This window comes from Hibiscus syriacus, unplaced genomic scaffold, assembly GCF_006381635.1.
Source record: "Hibiscus syriacus cultivar Baekdansim isolate YM2019G1 unplaced genomic scaffold, ASM638163v2 tig00008706_pilon, whole genome shotgun sequence".
Taxonomy (NCBI): Eukaryota; Viridiplantae; Streptophyta; class Magnoliopsida; order Malvales; family Malvaceae; genus Hibiscus; species Hibiscus syriacus.
Window position 1 is genome coordinate 40,627 of NW_024062173.1, and position 20,182 is coordinate 60,808.

At 34.8% G+C, this 20,182-nt stretch overlaps 2 protein-coding genes, 1 long non-coding RNA gene and 1 pseudogene across 4 annotated transcripts; 2 read left to right on the forward strand and 2 right to left on the reverse strand.

Annotated features, from left to right (window-relative positions):
- Positions 1 to 432: 432 nt before the first annotated feature.
- Positions 433 to 3,989, reverse strand: LOC120202409. The gene is made up of 3 exons (XR_005523731.1): positions 3,878 to 3,989; positions 2,869 to 2,870; positions 433 to 443 (listed from the first exon to the last, which is right to left on the reverse strand). It is a non-coding gene; the product is annotated as an uncharacterized LOC120202409 (long non-coding RNA).
- Positions 3,990 to 4,617: 628 nt separating this feature from the next.
- LOC120202375 (two-pore potassium channel 1-like) lies at positions 4,618 to 7,719 on the reverse strand. Its single transcript, XM_039202809.1, has 3 exons — positions 7,473 to 7,719; positions 4,766 to 5,622; positions 4,618 to 4,681 (listed from the first exon to the last, which is right to left on the reverse strand). The coding sequence occupies exons 1-3, from the start codon at positions 7,683 to 7,685 to the stop codon at positions 4,618 to 4,620; spliced, it is 1,134 nt and encodes a 377-aa protein (XP_039058740.1). The 5' UTR covers positions 7,686 to 7,719.
- A 991-nt stretch (positions 7,720 to 8,710) lies between these two features.
- Positions 8,711 to 12,033, forward strand: LOC120202376 (annotated as a pseudogene).
- Positions 12,034 to 15,447: 3,414 nt separating this feature from the next.
- Positions 15,448 to 20,048, forward strand: LOC120202410. Of its 2 annotated transcripts, none has more exons than XM_039202833.1 (6): positions 15,448 to 16,718; positions 17,032 to 17,111; positions 17,191 to 17,313; positions 17,730 to 18,548; positions 18,794 to 19,010; positions 19,114 to 20,048. In XM_039202833.1, the coding sequence occupies exons 1-6, from the start codon at positions 16,424 to 16,426 to the stop codon at positions 19,590 to 19,592; spliced, it is 2,013 nt and encodes a 670-aa protein (XP_039058764.1). In that variant the 5' UTR covers positions 15,448 to 16,423; the 3' UTR covers positions 19,593 to 20,048. The 2 variants fall into 2 exon arrangements, with proteins under 2 accessions (XP_039058764.1, XP_039058765.1); XM_039202834.1 differs by having other exon boundaries at positions 17,032 to 17,075.
- Positions 20,049 to 20,182: the final 134 nt, after the last annotated feature.

A 20,182-nucleotide genomic window follows, 5' to 3' on the forward strand; every position in this document is an offset into this window, starting at 1 on the left:
AAGACAAAAACATTAAAGTGACTATAATGATATGTCCCTATAGTTGGTGGATTCATCAAAAATGATATTCAGCTCAATTATTCGGTCCTCATTTTCTTGGTTTTTCCTATAGCGTGCTAGCTGATAAGCTTCATGCCAATCTTATGGGTCCATGTCCATCTTTTCACCTACTGGAATCGTTGATGAATTTGTTTCTTCTGCCATCCTTGATGACTCACCTCCTTTGCTGACAGTACTGATGACCCAAGGATAATCTTGGGACCACTCAGACGGATCAAGTAGATTTTTTTGATATTCACGTGCTGCATTCATTAATTCTTTGTAGTAAGGTGTTAAGAGTGTCGGATCTGAGGGCCATAAGTCCCATGGTGCATTAACATCTGGTGGTGGCCAAATCTATAATGAAATCTGTCTGTTTAGCTGGCATAAATATTTCTGCAGCTCTATGTATTGAGCATCCACTGACATCATCAGGGTAGATACGGTGAATCCTTGTCATAGGAAATTATCCTAATTGTTTTGATGCTCTATGTTGTAGGAAATAATGTAGCTTGTAGAAAATAATCACTACGCACCATCCACGAGTTCTTTAAGCTAATTTATTAATCATTTCCAGCCATTGATGTAAAGGATAAAACCATTGAAAATGATGAAAAGGTTCTTTAATTCTGGTTGGATTAATCCTCTTATGGCCTTATCAAGGAAATACTGAAGGTCTTGTAATACAAATTGAATGGCTACATGGTGTATATGGGTAAAATATCATAATAACCATTTTAGTTTATCTGGGACTTCAGTAAATTCGAAGTGAAGGGGATGAATAAAAGGATATTTATGATGTATTTGTATCAGATCACTGCATGTCAACTACAATAACAGATTTCATAATATTAATGTTGTAGGATTTTAGTTCAATGAGATTATTTTAAGTTATGTTATTTGTATTCTCAAAAAAAATATTTTTTATCATTCGAATTTTTGAACAATCTTAAAACTCCATGAATCTCTCAATGAATTTTTATATTTAATTTTGTGAGTTTTAAAGATGTTTGCAAGAAAGAGTCTAAAAGAGGTGAAAGCAGCTTTAGCGTCTATAAAATTTGAGGGGAAACCAGTAAACTTCATTTTATGTCCAGCCTTTATTAACTCTCGACAGCAAGTATATATGAATTATGATTTACCTAGATCAAATGCTTGATAGTAATACTCATCATTATTTATGAGGTTTAACATCTAATACCTGTTAAATTTTATATTAAATAGCCAAATCTCGCTCCAAATATTCATATTACAGAACAATGTAAGCATTGAATCCAACTTTTACTTAGGCCACGACTAGAGTTTTTCCATACACAATACAAAAAATTTACTTACCTTAGATTCAATTTCAGCATAGTACTGACCAAGAGCAGTTTGAAGATTTAGCAGTTCAACATTTTTTGCATGTATTATTCTTATAAAGTTTGCAACCTTCTCATTCATATCATCCATTTTTTACGATTCTTCAGATTCCTAGATAATATTGCCTCCGATGGACATAAAGACAATCCAAGACTAAACTTTAGTTAACAAATTGATTGTTGAGACCAATGAAGAGACTGATTGTAATAGACTCAATGAACGTCCGATAACAGAAAACATGCATACAGATTAAACTGAAAGTACTATATTAGAGGCAATTAACTTCTTAAGTCCTATTGCTACTTGAAAATAATGGGGGTCCAAAATTTTAATTCCAACCAGCTACTTGAAGCATAATTTAGAAAAAGCCACATCACCATTATTAAAGACTATTATTATTGTGAGATGTAAAACTTGAAACTAATAGAATTCACAATGAGAAAATGGAAAGACAGTCGTCAACACACATATACAGTGCAAGGAAAGGATGATAAAAACAATCAACATCATCAGCAGGATTCTGAAACGTTTGGTTAGCACTTTGAACTTGAGCAAAATGTAAGCTAAAGAGGAGAATATAGATAGTGAAAATCTATTACTTTTATCACAAGAGGCTGTACTTGCGGTTGCGGGCATACCATAACAATATCTTGGGGGATCCACCTGTCAAAAGAAGGATTCTAGTTGTTATTTCATATTTTGAATTGCAAATGAATTTATGTACCAAGAAAGGCTACCTGGAGGTCACTGCATAGAAGAGTAATAACATCAGCCAGTATCATATTTGTGTCAGGATCTGAATAACATATTTGAGTAAGTATTTTATTTTTTTAAAGGAGTCATGCAGGTTGCTAAATATAGCCATGGTATCAATCAATGGAAAGTAAGCTGCAGAAATGAATTTCAGGATTTCATCGAAATGAAAATAAGAGTATATCAAAATCTCAAAGAACAGAAAGAAATTCAGCAGTTTTCTCTGTTATGTTCAATCAAAAATACTAAACTAAAGCAAACCACAAATTATTAAGGCAAACTATAAAATAGAATTTTCTTCACTACAATTAAATATCCATATGAATAAATACATGAACTAAGGAACTGAAAAGAGGGCAGCAAACCACTGATACATTCAACATAGTTATAGACAACAAAACCATAATTCTAAAGATAACTGGAAAAAAATGACTGATGGAAATGTGAAGAGACGTGATTAGCCTTACCAACAGGTTTTTATTGAGGGACCAGAATCAATCATCTCTATCAAAACACATCCATTGTTCCTTTGTTTTCATCTTTGCACATAAACCATTTTTTTCCCGATCCATTTTTAAAAGTAGCTCTATATTAACAGTGATTTCAAAAGTAAATCCTAGACACACCCAAATATTAACAGTGAAACCGCAAAATAAGAAAAATCAGGTTACCTCAATTTAGTTATCGACATGAACTGCAGGACTTTGATCCAACGACTTCCCTCCAGTTTATGCTGTTACGAACAACAAAATCATATTACATGATATAAGAACATTTTCATTTTGTAGTAAATTTTATCTGTAATAATGACATCTCATATGAAGAAAATATACCTTAATCGTTTATAAATGGAGGAAAATGGTTGGTACAGAGTCGAGGTTTACAACTAAGATAAAACATACAGAGTTGGAGCGCCACCAACTTTCTTCTTCTTCCTCTCCTTTGTTTAAAAAGGAAATAAAATATGTGTTGTCTTGAAGGTTTTGAAGGATGAGTTTTCTCAGAAGAAGTCGAAAAATGGTGGCTTTTGATTCCATGAAAACATTAGAGGTCAAAAACCAACTTTTGAACAAAGCTTGTGTTTAGATTCCAATTTTGTAACTTTTCCTCCATTTTCTTGTTAGCCAGACATAACCCATTTCAAAATTCCAACTTCGAATTCTCAAAAACCAAAATTTAACATGGGAAAGAAATTAGCTAAACAGAAAACATAATGCAAAACACAAAAATGCTTATGCCTGAAAACAAAATTGCAGGATACAGCTAAGTAAACATCAAATACAAAAGCATTAAATTAAAAATTCAAGAATCAATTATAAATTTTCAAAAAGATGAATCAGATGCATAAATGCAAACAACATGGAAACATGGGATATATATCAAATGTATAATCACTAAGTTGCAATGACTACGAAGAAGGGGAAATCTAAGGTAAGATAAGGATACTTAGAATTCAGTAGAATCCCAAAATCCCATACACGCTAATAACTTCCAAAATAAAATCCCAAATCTTTTCTGGTTATACTTTCTTATCATACACTAAATTATAAACATCTTGCTAAATTTAACATATAATACTACTTGATAAAGCGAAGAATAATCAGTTTGGGGCATTGATTCTTTAGAAAAAAAAGAAGAAAAAAAACAGCGACAATGGGAAATGTAATGAACCACAAGAAGTAGCTAAGACATTAACAAAAAAGAGACTGTAAATACTTCATACCATATTATCGTAACCTTGGATCAACCGCGAATAATCAACAGCACCATTTTTCCCCTTCTTGGATTTACCCTCTCTCGCCCCATGCCTCTCAGACCTCAATGACTCACGCAGCGACGAGCAGCACCAGTTTTGCGTGGATGGAAAAGATGAAAAAGAGGAAAGGGATTTGAAAAATAGATGTAATGGCGAGAAAAAAAAAGGCTTTCATAAGTGAAAAAGAAACTATGTTCTGCGGAGATGGGCAAGAGGAAAAAGGGAATCGTGGGAACAGAGGAAAAAGGGAATCGTGGGAACAGATGGAAAAGGGGAATGGGATTTGAACAATTAAAATTATCAAATATTGCGGCGTTTGTTGACAAAAATGCCACCTTTATCATTTTATAGCGGTGTTTTCAAAAAACGCTGCTAAAGTACATGTTTTTGCAGCGTTTGTGTAAAAATGCCGCTACAGTCTAATATTTTGCGGCGTTTGTTTGAAAAAACGCCACTATAGATGAACCCTATTGTGGCTTTTTTTATCAAAATGCCGCTAAAGTACTAATCTGTTGTGGCGTTTGTCTAAAAACGCCACTATAGATGGACCTATTACGGCTTTTGTATAAAAACGCCGCTAAAGTACTATTCTATTGCGGCGTTTATATAAAAACGCCGCTAAAGTACTACTCTATTGCGGCGTTTATTTAAAAAACGACGCTAAAGTATCATTTTATGGCGTTTGGATAGTAAACGACGCTATATGTTTAAGTATCATCTTCCTTGATATTTCCCATCTCTTTTAGCTTATATAACATCATATCAGCGGCCCTGTCAAATGAGTTCAACAAGGTTCAATCGTGTTATCGAAGTTATTTTACTGGTATTACTTCGACAAATCAAGTAAAATCTTACCCGTATGACTTGCGATCCTCGATATGATCGGCTGCCTCCAGGTCTTTCTTGGCGGTAATGTTGCTAGCAATGACTTGCTTCACCAGTTTCCTTGTTTCGACATCCGTATATACCTCGACAATGTAGAGAAATAGCTTGCCTACGCAGGTCGTTCCGGTCGATACCCAAAATACGGCAAACATGCGGCCGAATGTGCTTTGGAAGCTCTCGTCTCCGAAGCCTGTGGTTGACATGGTGGTAATTGCGCAGTAGATGCAATCGAAAAAGTCCATTCCTTCGACGGTGAGCAGAACAAAGATCCCGAGGACGAAATGCCCGCCCATAACTGTCAACGATTTCTTGACCTTATTGTAGTCTATTTTGAGGTTGTCGATCTCCTTAAGGGCCTCGACTGGACCGATTTTTTGAACTGTGCTCATGGCGTTAACCATCACCATTTGTTGCTTCACGACCAAGTACTTTGAGGCTATCTTCACCGCTATTCCGAACAGAAACATCCCGACGGTTACGAAAATGCTGGATAGTATTTGCGCATCGAAAGAATGAGGAACGAGGTCTCCATAACCGACCGTGGTCATTGTGGTAACACAATAGTAAAGTGAATCGACAAAACCGTTTGTTTTATGTCCTCTAATGTCGTCCTCCATTGCATAAAATGTTATACTTCCACTGGTAAAGTAGACACCGAAGTATATGCCGAGCAGCTTTAGATCAGGGATCTCAGACCGGAAAGTATCCGGAGGAACACATTTCGCAACTACCGAAGTAGTTTTGCAGCCCCGAAAGCTTCTTTTCTTGGGAGCATCGTTGGAAGTCATCGAATCGATCAAGTAGAAGTGATCAAACATTAAGATTACCTCCGACAATCATTAGAGCATACGATATTCATAGTTATAAACTCATTGAAATCACATGTAAAATTACCAGTAAATTAAAATACAGCTCGAAAAGAAGACCTCGGTACGTTCAACCGAGACAGAAGCGACTAACCGGAGAAAGCAAGTTTGCAATCCGATATGATACGCTTATAACTAGAGGGAAATTTGGTTCCAAATGCATTGGAAAGTCCCTGGAAGATCCATGTTGATGTCGTTTTGTGTTGTAAGGAACTTTGGTTATGGGAAATTTTGCATGCACATCCAAAATGAGAAATTTCAATTGCTGGGTAACTCGATTCAATTTCATTGAAGTGATTCATGGAAATATCAATTCTTTATGCAGTAAATGTTTTACACTTGATGAATGTCTCCCAAGTGCAGAAGATATTAGCCAGAAATGGACTCTCTCAGAATTGCTCCAGTTATGTTTTCGAAGTCTGAATCCGAAAATCGAAACATGACTTGTTATATACATTTGAGGGCATGGAATAGCTTGCCATTCAAGTTTGAAAACTTGTGTTTATTGCTCTTTTGCTTGCATAACAAGCTTTCCATTTGCACCAGAACCAGGTAACTGGTAAAAAGGCAAGCAATTCATACGCGAAATACATTCATCCATGTGGAGAGTCTGATAACAAGCATCTTCTGGTTCCTAGCAGCTCTGTAAATTCATATATTACCATTGACAAAGAGAAGTTCCATTCAATTTGATGAAGACCGAGTGCTCGATAACTCTAATCACCGATCCATAAACGATTAAAAGGTCCATATTACAGGTTTAGAGGATAGCTGTAAGATCATTCACCTAATTCCTCCAAATCCGACAGATGCTAGGCTGATACCAAGTTACTAACCATTCATAACATGTGATGTTACAGCGGGTTCCTAGTTTCTCTGGATTGAGCTTCGGTTATATCAGATACTATCAACGTTCCGGACTGGTCGACATCTAGAGTAGAGCTTCGAATTCCTCCAAGAAAAGTGAAATATCATTTTGGCAAATCTTGCCCAATGCCCAGTTCTTCAAGTTTGAATAGAACAAACTCAGCAGCTCTGCAAAAATTAAGCAAAGAAAACAAGAAGATTTCAATTAAACTGATAAAAAGAAAGCATTCAATTTAATAATCTGCAAATCTTTACCCAACGACTCCATCATCATCGATACCGGCAGGCCAGCCTCCAAATCTATGGTTGTTGTTTTGCGAGCAGGAACCCATTTCACCAGCACTCTTTGTCTGTTCTCTGTATTTACCTCGGCAACGTAGAGAAAAAACTGAGCCAAGCAAACAGTGCTAGTTAATATCCATAACACGGCAAAAATACGACCACCGGTGGTCGAAAAGCTTTTCTCTCCATATTCCAAGGTTGTTACTGTGGAACAAACGCAGTAAAACGCATCCACAAGGTCTAAATTCTAACCTTTAAACAGGAAGAAGGTCCTGGTTAATATAAGCACTAGAAGAAGGGTCAATGTTGTATAAAACTTGTGTTTCACCCTTTTAGTCTCAATCTCCTTTAGAACCTCAGATTCAGCAACTCTTTGGTACATATTCAAGTCTTTAACCACCAATATTTCTTGCTTCTCCATCAAGTAATCCGCAGCTTTGCTAAGCAAAAGCCCGATTAGAGCCATTCCTGTGAAGACGAAAGCACAGGGTAGCAGTTTCGTGAGGTCGCTGTTAGGAACAAGGTCTCCATGTCCAACATTGGTCATTGTAACAACACACAAATAAACAGCATTAAGAATTCCATTAGTTTTTTCTCCTCTGATTTGGTTAGAAGCAAATGGTGCCTAAACCTAAGTATAATGTCAAAACTTGCAGGGCTACCTTCGTAAGACTCCAGTTAAGTCTCCCGAAAATGGACTCGGAACGTGGAAGTGCTCCGTCTCGATTAGTATCACTAGGACGAAAAACTGCTAAAGGAGCACTTTGAACATGTCGGAGCTGTCTTCTCTTCTTCGGTCCATCCCCATCACTCTTTCGACCCTTCGGAGTCGCTAATCCTGATAGCATACACTGTTTTGCATCATTGCAGGCCATTTGGAAGATTCAGCAGACATAAATCACTTCCAGGAACCCTGCAATTTTCAGCAAATTAGACTTGAAAGAAATCAAACTGATATAGATGACATTTTTCTGTCATTACAAAGGACTTTCGCTGAATTTTTTTATTTAACTATTAGTATCCGATCTATTGATATTTCTTTCGGTTATAAACAAATCCATCTCAGTTCAATTAATGTTCTTGAACCAAATCCGAAATCCCACTCTCTAAATCCCTTTAACACTGATCACTAAAGCATCCCAAGAGCAAAGATCCAAAGCAGATATCAGTTCACTGTTGATTGCTTTGTCGTTTTTGTCACCACATTGTTAGCTAAATCTCAGCATATGGCATTGATTGCGATGTGGGAAGGCTCAGGTATAATATTACAAAATTTGGAGGCATGTGGCATGGTAATAAATAATGTAATACCACCTTGTGAACATAAATTAAATTAAAATAAGTATTAATTTTTAAATATTTTTTGAATATTTTTTAAATATTATGAAATGTTATCCGTTTATTAAACGCCTTTTAAAATTTATTAAATTATAGTTGTACATGCGTTACATATTAATAAAACAATAAATATTTTCATATCGTATTTTTTTCAATTGTAAATGGTCATTAAAAATACAAGGTAGTATTTGTATACAAATATTCTTAATTTATTGACAATATATATTATGTAAACGTAGTTATTTGAATCTAAACTGAAAATAATATTTTTTTTATTTTCTTATTAATTATTTATTTATTTAACATATATGGTTAAACTACATTTAAAAAAATAATTTATTATATTTATAAATTAATAGAGACTTAAAAAAATTAAATATGATATTTCAATTTAAATTAATGAAAATTTTAATATTTTGAAGTAAAATATTTAATTTTCAAATGTACACTACTAGAATATCACATGAGAAATTAAATGAATTCTTGATATAATACAGCTAGTAGACTTTAATCTGCATCTTTTTATATAAATACTCCGAGTTTAAAACTTCTCAAAAAAACAATGGAGGGAATTCGATCAAGCACTTGCTCTAGAGATCTGTTGAGGAAAATCAAAGGTTTGGTTAATGAAATCTTCAATGAAATTATCGTATTTTGAACTGCTTTAATTTTCTTCTTTCTTCTGGTTAACTTCCTCTGAAAAATCAAAATCTTCTTTCCGCGTTTGCAGAGTTCACGCTGTCGATTTGGAGGATTTGAGCAGAGGTCGATCTCCGTTGATCTTCATCCAACGATTCAGAATCTACTTCACCAATTCTGATTCAAATTGGTTTGGGATAAATTTTGCGCTCCTCCCCCCTGAATTTATATTTTCTTTTATTCTCTTTTTATACTGGCATATCTAATTTTAATCTGTGATTTAGTGACAATGTTTTTGAATTATAATGCTCCTTTTAATTTTGAATTTTTCTTCTTAAGAAAAAAAAAAGAGGAAAAAAATGAATGTTGAATACATTGTTATTACTGTGCTGAATACAGCAGTTGCAGCTCTAATATGCCCAATGGACATGAAATTCTTACATTTCAAAAGGAAAGTCATGTCCATAGAATTGGTAATTAAACTAAAAAAAATACTTAAATTAAGATTACATGAATTTTTGTTTACATTTGAAACTCAGGTGGAAGAACTTCATTGGTTGATTTTAATGTTTTCCAGATGTCTTATTGAGGGTGTTACTGATAGTTCAGCAACTTCTTCAAGAAAGCAAGCATGCTTCAAAGAGAGATATATATTACATGCATCCATTAGTATTTTCAGGTCTAGTTTCATTACAGTGTTGAAAGATTTGCTTGTTAGAATCAGAGGACGGTGACTTGTTTATACAGTGTGTTACTTTTATACTGTTTTTGGTCACAATATGCTCCATTCTATTGATCTGCGGCAGTGATATTAATAAAGCTTGAAATGCTGTTTAGATCAACTTGTGTCATTTAATGATTTTCATGAACTTTTTTGGTTTTTTGTTCATGTTTTGTGATGCAGATCATATTGTTGTAGACAGAGCAATTAATGACATATGCATACTTCTGCAATGCAGTCGGCACAATCTAAATGTGGTTAGTAACCTATACTGCTAATGAGGAATGGTGGTGTGGGTAGAACATATAATAGAAGTTCAAAAGAGACATTAAACTTTTAATCCCATGTATCACATTCCAGAATTCTGTTTCTTCTGTTTGTTTTTGTTTACAAAGATAAAGGGAGTTGAGACTTTAGAGTTATCAAAAGTTGTGAGTAGAAATCTACTCAATTCGAGACGTTTGACACATATTCTTTTGGCAGGTTTCTGTTGGAAATGGGCGAGGAAGACTGAAGAAACTAAAACATATTTCTGGCAAATTTGTCTTCAAATAATGCATTTCAAGTTCTTTAGTCATTCGTATTCTGTATGTTATTAATTGGTAAATGTTTTACATTTTTCATTCATAGCTCTCGGCATGTCAAACATGAGTTGTTTAAACCTTAAGATTTGAGAACTTAATGAAGTTATCTTCAACCGAATGGACCGTTCTTGTACATTTGTTTGTAAGAATTTGAGGTAAACTTGTGACAGTGAGTTGCAGTGAATTGAGATCTATCTGTTTATACCTACTATAGGTTGGTGATGGGATGGTTAAGATTATTTGAAGCAGGACGGAAGTTTGATTGCATAAATAGCCCCAACACTGTAAGAATGGGAGAACTGTGTCTCTAAGCTAGCGGCATCATAGTCTAAACATGTCAATATATAAATATCTAATTCATGTTTCATATCCAAATGCAGGCCCACACAATCCCTGTTCTTGTTGAGGATGTTAAAGGTGTGTTAAGAAAAAGATAATATCAATAAAGGTCACATATGAGCTCAGATGAACATCGTCAGATTTAAGCCTACCTTGGTTATTACGTGCAGACTTTGTAAGCGTTTCCCACTACATACTTGTTGTAGAGAAAGAATCAGGTAAACTCTTTGTTTTCAATAATAATGTTGTAGTTAAGATGAATGGTCAAACTATTTGTAGATTAAATCTTCATTTGTTGAGTGATTGGCATAAATGAAGTCTTCCAGCGATTAGCAAATGACAAGTTTTGCAGCAAAAATCGTTGCATTGTCATCACAGAAAGTTCAGACTTGGCTCACACCACCTTTATTTAAATTGTTTAATATTTTTCTTAATTCTTATTAAAAATATTTCTTGTTCAGGGAAGAGGCTATCCAGATGTTCCCACAAGAAGGTGAAGCAAAGACTAAATTAGTAATAGTGATAACAATAATACTAATAATTTCCCAAGTATTTAGAAGGACATTTTGAGAGTCCTTTGTGTGGCAATCTATGTCAGTCTGATGCTGCAGGATCAGTCCATCTTTCTGCCTCTATTAATTACTGGACATGTTACTCTTCAGGGTTTTGCAACTACTTGTTGACAAGTTCTTTCTTCCTGTCTATTGCCTGGTTGATTGTGACCCGTACGGCTTTGACATCCTGGCTACATAAAGGTTTGTTTCTATGGTATGTTTTTTCACCTGTTGGTGTCCTAGAGTTTATACTCAGGCATCACACAAGTGGATTAACTTTCATTCATATCAGCATTATGACATGAACCCTTTCTTATGGAATCTGCTGCTTAGCAAATGGCGTATGATGCCAAATTTCTACGAGTCCCACAGATCCAATGGCTCGGAGCTTTTCCTTCAGATTCTGAGAACTTCAACCTTCCTCAACAATGTCTCTTGCCTTTGACAATAGAAGGTGATACAGTAAAGATCAGTGGCTGCCACCGGCACCCTCATAATTCCTGTAACACCCCAATCTCATATCGAGAAATTTTGAGAATATGCTATGATACAAAATAACAGAAAAGAGTAAGACTTCCGAATCAAAAACAGAATATCTTGCAGGTTTGGTACGGGTCTCCATAAAGGGCACCAAAACTAACCTTGCGAGGTATTGTGGGATTGGGGTGTTACAATAACATGTTTTGAGTTTATTGTTCCTTTATTTTTTCCCTAGTTTGTTTAGAGATTCCAGTATTTCCTGACTGATAGATAAGAGGAGAACTGAAGCCATGTTACAGAGATGCTACCTTCACCAAGAAGAGCCAGATTGGAGGTAAAATTTCCTAACATTCACTTAAATTTTTTATGTATGATTTCTAATTGAATCGTTAAATTAAGAAGTACTGGGTTCTTGCATGTTGAAGATCGGAACTAGAGTTGATACTGCAAAGAGGAACCAAATTCGAGATCGAAGCATTGTCAGTTCATTCGCTTACCTTCTTGGCTGAGGTCTACATTCCATGTAAGATTCAAGAAATAACATCTATTTGTCACATTTGATAATCTGCAACTACATCTATTCAAGTTAAATGTTGAAAATATAAATCGTTTGTTTTAATTTAAGTTCATTTTCAATAGAGAATTGTGCATCGTATACCCTAAAATTTTCAATTCATTCAATTTAAAATTTGCAGCTAATTTTAGGTCCTCAAAATCATTGACAATGGTTGGTGACTTTGATAAAATCATAGATAACTGCATACAACTTTTAAATAGAAAAAATCCTTTGAACAATATAAGATGATTTTGACAAAATTGTAAAGATTGAAGATGACTTTATCATTTACTATATATTTTAACTTATTTTTCTAAATAATTTCTAGCTTGTCCTAAAAGGTTAATTTTCTTTATTTCACATTATTTCTCTAGAAAACCTTTTGTATGTTAAAAAAATCTCTTTTCTTTTTGACTTATACTCTGATTCATCGTGCAAGAAATACTAGCTTTTAAAAAAAAAAAAAAACTTTTTTAGGGTTTGACCTTGCTGATAAACACACGTTAAAGGGAGAGCAAGCGGAGTGAATAAAGGCACATAGAGTGGGAAAAGCAAGACATTTGCTTCAAGTAACTCCAACCACATGAGCGTATCTGTATGACGATTCGTAGTTGAGTGAAGAAAGTAAACAAATCATACTCATTTTAGGTTGCTAAAATTCAGATGCCAGAGATCAAATGCATGCATGTATACCCGAAAAAGATGCCATAAATTCTTCTCTTTTCTGCATCCCTTTTCCCAAGATTTTTTTTTATGATTTGTGCTAGAAAAACCAACTTTCTTTATCTGTTTTATTAGCATTCTGGTTTGAATATTAAAAAGTTTGGTGTATTTCCGTCGGTGTTTAAACAGAGAAGCTAACTGGTTTAGGCAGTGTACGGGATTGGAAATTGCTACAAATGATTCCATTAATGGGTTATTCAGGTTAGTCTTGCAAGTTTTCTATTTGAGCAATAGAAATGGGCAAGTTTTAGGCCCATCTGATTTTGATCCAGACCTTGACTTGAGTTTAAATATAATTTTACTTGTCTCGAATTAATTCAAATTTAATTAAAGATTTGATTTTAACTCAATTCGATTTAAAATGTTTTCTATATATATATATATAAAGTAGGAAAAATAATATCGACAAGATTGATTCAAGTGGTAAGCAGTTTGATATCGTTTAAGCAATGTCTCGAGTTCGAGTCATTGTGTATGCAAAAAATCCCTTTTAGGAGATTCACCCACCAAAGTCAGATGTGCGACGCGAGTTAGTCCGGATTAGTCAAGGTAAAACCGTGGAACGGGGAGGACAACTAAAAAAAAGTAGGAAAAATAGTTAGAGGATCATTTTATAATTTTTAATAGTTGAGGGACTTAATAAAATAATACCTTAAAGTTGGAGGTACATTTGAGTACTTTACTCTTAAAAATAGTACTAATTTACTTAAGTTAGTAACATACAGGCTTAAATGCACAATTACCTCATAAACTATATCGTTTATACTTAGTTGCCTTTTAAAGTATTTTTCATAAACTATATCGTTTATACTTAGTTGCCTTTTAAAGTATTTTTTGAGACGTTTTGTCCTCTAAAGCTTAAATTATTATCTCATCTGCCCCGAATTGTTAACTTCTTTAAAAAAAAACCAAAGTAAATTTTATTTAAATCCCCTGATTCTATAACTTGTACTTATTCTTTAATTAAAATCTAATTGGTAATATATAAATTAGAGTTTGTTTCACAAAAGAATGGTCATGAGATACTCTAACTTTTCATGTGATAGTCATCAGGGGGCAAATGGGGACCAACAGTTCCCTATTCAATGCACCATGCTGGCATTAATGTTGTCCAACTCTACAAGGAACAAACCAGCCACTACTTATTAACATAATCCTCTTTTTATGCAATTAGGGCATGATTCCTTGTTAATTTCGTATCTCTTAATTAGATTTCGATGTATGTAATAGTATGCCATTATATTTTCAAAGAAATAGAGTTTAATTTTTTAATTAATCACTGATATTCGATCTGTACTGTAGAGGCGAGGGCTACCTTCCCAACCCAATTTGTTCTATTTACAAACGTCAGGGTTCGAACCTCTAACTTTACTTAAAGAATCTAGTGTCTCATTCTACTAGACCAACGATTGTTGGTTTAGTTTAAATCTTAAAACAATATTAACTCATATATTATTTTATAATCTATTTAAAAAAAATTAATCCTAAAATTTAATAAGTACTGCTTAAGTTAAGATTGAAATTCTAAAATTAATAGAAATATAAATAGAAAAGTAAAATTGTTTGATTTGGGTGTGTGTTAATCAATGAAAAAAATAGAAATATAAAAGTTAATCTTTGACCTTTGAAAGTAAAGAACGAAGTTTAAATTCTTCTAATTCGTATTTTTTTTTAATTTTTTTAATTTCTCAATTCTAAGATTTTGACTTTTTGGATTAACAAACGTATCACGCTTAATTTGGGCTAACTCATATATCATTTGCTTTTGACTTTGTTGTATAGCAAACAAATGTGGAAAATTAGAGAACTGAAAGTCATACCAATTACCTTTTCACACCCGCGTATCATTTTATTTTGATTGGTTAGTTTATTCCATATTTATTTTATGATTTATACTACAATTAAGGGTAAATTACACGCCAGTATCTAAATTATCAGTTTTGATTCATTTTAGTATTTAAATTTTTTATTTTTTAAAAATAATATCTAAAATTTAATTTTTGTTTCATTTTAATACCCCTTCCTTAAAAATTTTAGTTTTTTATTTCATTTTAGTACCTCGTTCAAAATTTAACGTTAAGTTTTGAAAGTCTAGGTACTGAAATGGACCAAAACCAATAATTTAGGTAGTAAACGTGTAAGGTTTCTAATGACTACGTACTAAAATGAAATGAAAACTAAACGTTATGCATGAATTTGAAAAAAAAATGAAAGTTTAGATATTAAAACAGACAAAAACTAATAGTTTAAGAATTAAATACGTAATTTATCCTACAATTAATGATTTAATCTATTCGAGTCGAAACTAAATAATAATAAATTTGAATTTGATTTAAAGCATAAGTTCTTATGTTAAAAATAATGATAATTAAGCACAAACCAACTTAACTTAATGATTAAAGAAATCGTTGATAATTTTAAAGGTCACGAGTTCGATTACTAATAAATACTATTTTGTAATCACTTTAACTTAATAAAAAATAATAGTAATTGATGAGTTAATTTTTTTTTATGAAGATGAAGTTGAAGAACGGAGCTAATGGGAAAGCCCCACGTTGTCCTAAGTGTAGTAATGGCAGGAAAAACGTGTTATTCAGAGGGCCCATGGACCTAAAAGGCCTATCAAAACGAGTGATGGACTCAGTAGCCCCAATTTGCAAAGCTACATAAATATTGTTTATTTAATTTTTCCGATTTTTTTAAAATAATTAATTTAGCTTCTCTTCTCCTACCATTGTACTGGTTTTTCATCTATCATCAGCAGCTGCATGCCAAACCTCTGCAACTCCCAAACTACCCATCAAAATGTCCTTTCTTGTCTCTCTCTTTTCTCCGTTTTTCGCTTCATCTTTTCTCATCTCTCTTTGCCTGCGCTTTCTCTTGTTCCTCTCATCAAAGCAGAGACAGAGTCCCCAGCTTTCTCCTCTTTGCTGAACCCCTTGAGGAAACCTGAATTTTCCCCAAAGGATCCTTTGTTTTGGTGCTGAATACTGCATGTTTAGGTGTAAAGGAAAGTGCCCATTTCCCTTTTTTCCTTGATGATTCTCTTGGTTCAGTCGGTCGAAGCCATATGTTGGCCCCTTTTGGTTATTTCGAGTTTGGGGTTTAGTTTTCTGGAGCTTATCTCTGATCTACTAGCAGATCTTCAAAACTTTGCTCTTTCTGGGTTCTGGCCAGCTTTTCCTAATTCCCCTCTCTCGTTTGGTACAATTCTTTGAGGATTATGCTGGGGATTCATGGTGGCATCTTTGGGGGTGGGTTAGTGTATGATAGTTGTAGCTTTAATTGAATACAAAAAAAGCTTCTCTGTTGTTCATTTTGATGGTGGCCAAGTCAGCTGCATATTTTCTGTGAATCTACTGCGGTGTAGTTCTGATCTTAAGATTATTAGAGAGTCAAATATTTAGTTTCTGTGAATTTTAGTCTGTTCTTGTTCTTCTTTCCCCCCAATCATTCCACTTTTTGACTTTGTTTTAGAGGGATCGCTTTTAGAGCAAAAGCTTGTTGCCATATTCAAGCTTTTTTTTCTGTATGGTTTTATGGTGGTGGTCTTATTGGCAGCTAATTTACCTTTGTTAGAACCCTTTTTTGTCTAATTTTATTGGGCACCTTTGGCTATGTGAATAGGTAGACAATTATATTCTGTATTATAAATCTCCTCTTGGTGCTTTATGTCAAAATGTCTGGAAATAGCCGTTGTTTCGTCGAGTGGAAGGAGGAATTTGTTTCACAGGAGCGCGGTAATCGTGTGGTTCACTATTTTCTGAAGGATTCCTCTGGGGAATCCATTCGTGCTGTTATTGGCACTGAGAGGAGTGCTAGGCACATGTTTTACACTGTTGCTGAGGAGTTTGTGATAGCCTATGGCGCTGAGCATTCGATTCATGCTGGTTTCAAATGGAGGTCAAGAAGAGAGGTTGTGGATTGGCTTACATCCATGCTCTCAAAGCAGCACCTCGAGGGAGATCGATCTAGTATGTATTGAACCCTTTTTGGGCTACGGATTCTGTTAGTTTCTTGACGTCAAAAGATGATAAATCACAATGGAATGCATAACTCACAATGTACTTGTTAATTAGACCTTGCAAAAGTAGTTTAGGATTCAGAACAAAACTGAACTTTGTTTTCAGGCATAAGAAAAGCGTAATGGTTAAGCTTGTTCCTACCATTTATGGTTGAAGCAATAAAGCAGACCAAGTCATTAATCTTTAGAGTCTATGTCTCCTTGGAAAGAAAACAATATGCTGAATATCTCTGAAAATAACAGTTTTATATCTTCAATGACAGAGTCTCCAAAACATGACACATCTCCTGATTGTGCAATGCTTGAGGTTAGTGCTCGGAAGGCCCTAGTGCAGAGGGATATGGTATATCTTCTTGATTTCCTATTAGTTCATTTCCTTATTCTTTCTTTGATTTTCTCTGACACCGATTCCTGTATTACAGAGCCATTTTTCTAGAAATTTGAATGGACAAAGTTCAGATATTGTATGGTCAGGCTCTGCATGGACATGTGGCAAACATCTCAAACATTTCCCAGCATTTTGCCGCAGTGGAACCACAATAGCGGTAAGTATCAACATACAAAGAAAAAGAAAGGTGGCAAGGATTTGGGATGCTGGATTCCCATAAATCTAATTAAAAGCATAGATCTACTTGGCTAAACTCTAATCACATGCCAACACTTGATCGTCTTTCATAATTTCAATTGGTAGATTGAGAAAATAATTGGTGCAATTGAATCAAATATCTACAGTTAGTGAAGTACTTCAATATAGTTAGTTGCATATGGACGTAATTAGTAATATGATGCCAGCTCATCGTTATGCAAGGAGACATAAACTTTTCTCTGATGTGTTTTAGCAATATCATTGATTCATTTCTCTTTGAGACCAGGCATGATGCTTTTGGCTGACTTTGTCATCTGTTTCTTTCATTGACTTGTTATATCTGCTGACATATTTCCTTTTCATTCTGATGCTCAGATTCAATCTTTTGTCTTTGTCATGGCTAAGGGAGAGAATCACTATCTTGCTTACTTGGAAGACATGTACGAGGACAAGCGTGGGCAGAAGAAGGTCAAAGTGAGGTGGTTTCACCATACTAAGGAAGTTAAGGGTGTCGTTCCTGTAAGGAATCCTCACCCCAAAGAGGTTTTCATCACTCCTTATTCACAAGTCATTAGTGCAGAATGTGTTGATGGTCTTGCAAGTGTCTTAACTCGTGAACACTATGAGAAATGTGCAGCTGTTTTCCCTGATGCTTTATTAGCTAGAGCTCATGTATGCTCTAGGCAGTTCAGAAGTAATAAAGTGAAGCAGTTTGATTTGAGTAAATTACGTGGCTATTTTGATCAACCGATTTTCTCTTGTTTAAGTTCCACTTTGTCCTCAGAGCCTGACACCATGAGCCATGGCCTAAATGAAGAAGATGATGAAGAACTAAGTGCCGGTTTAAATGTAAAGCTGGGAAATAAGAGGTCCAGAACTATTAGAAGTAGTCAAAGGTTTGTGACAGATAATGCAGGAAACAGGATTTCTAGTAATCACTTGGTGTCTTATGAAGCTTCATGCAAGAAAATAAAATATGCTTTGTCCGGAAAGAGATTGCTCTCCCTCGAGCATTCTGCGAGTCAATATTGGCATGGGTCACTTTTCAAGGTTGATGAAAAGATAGAGTTGCTGTGCCAAGATAGTGGAATTCGAGGCTGCTGGTTCAGATGTACAGTTTTACAAGTATCAAAAAAACAGATGAAGGTGCAATATGATGATGTGCAGGATGAGGATGGATATGGTAATCTTGAGGTATGTTTTAGTCATTTTAAAACCTTGTATTGGTTTTATCTTCCCCATCAGTTGATCTCCATAGATAATATAGTATGTAAAGAACAAATTTTCATCACAAACATTGGTGATTCCAGTTCATGGTTTGACTTGTTTTACCCCTTTGCGTATCTGCAAAAGTGTGTGTATAGTTTAGTTATGCTAGAATTTACATTGGGTTCAGTTTTAATAAATCTTATTTTCTTTCCTCATAAATGTGTTTTTAGGAACGGATCCCAATTTGCAAGCTTGCTATGCCGGACAAACTTGGCATGAGGTACTCAGGCCGGCAAACAGTAAGACCTGCTCCTCCAAGCACTCAAAAAGAACTTGATCTGGAAATTGGGGTTGCTGTTGATGTATGGTGGAGCGATGGCTGGTGGGAAGGGGTTGTAACTGGGGTTAACAGCAGCGGTGATGACAATGTGCAGGTTTACGTTTCTGGTATGTTTATTTTGAACTATATATGTTGCATTTCTTTCTTGGCTATTGTGATCCTATTGTGTGCTCTTTTTCCCACATCAAATAATTATTCTTATGGTCTTAGGTGAAAATTTATTCCTGAACATATACAAAAAGAATATAAGGTTTTCCAGAGATTGGGATGGGGACCACTGGATTGACATTGAGGCCAGACCGGATATACTCTCTGTGATATCTGATGCCATTAGCCCAGACATGGACGCGAAAGTTTCCATGTCCACTACTCCTGTCATGGATGCAAAGCTTGATGGCGGCACAATTCCAGTTGAAGCTGTTGTTGCCAAAACTATTGCTGAAATGGAAAAGTCTGAGTTAGCTTTTCAGGACTGTTCTGATAACTTTGGAGAAGAAACTGGCAGTAAGGAGGTTGCATCATTGAACGACGGAAAGGATGGGGATGCTAGTGATGGGAAGAAGCCTCCACCATCAGAAAATGGAAAAATTGCTAATGCCAATAAACTAAACGGTGTGTATGGTTATAGTGAAAACAATACCAACACCAACAACAGCAATGATGATAAAAAAATTATAGGCGGAAAATGACATGGAGCAGAACTATGAAAGTAAGGAAATCATGGAAGTGAGAAACTAAAATGTCTCTGATGGGATGGATTCTTTTGTAATGGGGATGTTGGTACTAATGTCAACTAACATGAGACCAGTTTAAGTTCCGACCTTCTGTAAATAGTGATGCAGGCATAGCACGGAAGTCGTTGCCATTTGTTGTGTTTGACGTGGTGGCGCTGGTCAGTGTACAGAAACAAGGTTAGCATTTTTGTGGTTTTTGTTGTAGTAATTGTTTGTATCTGAAATAGGATTTCCACTTGAAGATCTTTGGTAAGGAGATCCTCTAAAATAGAGTTAGTTTCTTATGTTTTTAGTCATGGACTCTGCTTGTCTCTTTTAACACCAGATCTGCGTCCTCTTGTAATGAGAATTATCATATTTTGTCGACTTTGTTCTCGCTTACTGGTAAAGCCTATAAGCACTATTGCTTTCCATTGTAATGTTGTAGTAAATAAATATAACCATTAAAGAAAGGGCATATAGTGAAGAAATATAAACAGTTTGGTTTTACTATTACCGTCTTCCATTCTAATGTGCTATACATACATTTCAAAGAATATACTAAT

Coding starts and splice junctions, on each gene's coding strand:
- LOC120202410 (XM_039202833.1), top strand. CDS start 16,424: ATGTCTGGAAATAGCCGTTGTTTCGTCGAGTGGAAGGAGGAATTTGTT. Junction 16,719..17,031: donor CCTCGAGGGAGATCGATCTA/GTATGTATTGAA, acceptor CTTCAATGACAG/AGTCTCCAAAACATGACACA. Junction 18,549..18,793: donor ATGGATATGGTAATCTTGAG/GTATGTTTTAGT, acceptor ATGTGTTTTTAG/GAACGGATCCCAATTTGCAA.
- LOC120202375 (XM_039202809.1), bottom strand. CDS start 7,685: ATGGCCTGCAATGATGCAAAACAGTGTATGCTATCAGGATTAGCGACT. Junction 5,623..7,472: donor TTAACTGGAGTCTTACGAAG/GTAGCCCTGCAA, acceptor TGATTGTCGGAG/GTAATCTTAATGTTTGATCA. Junction 4,682..4,765: donor GAGGATCGCAAGTCATACGG/GTAAGATTTTAC, acceptor CTCATTTGACAG/GGCCGCTGATATGATGTTAT.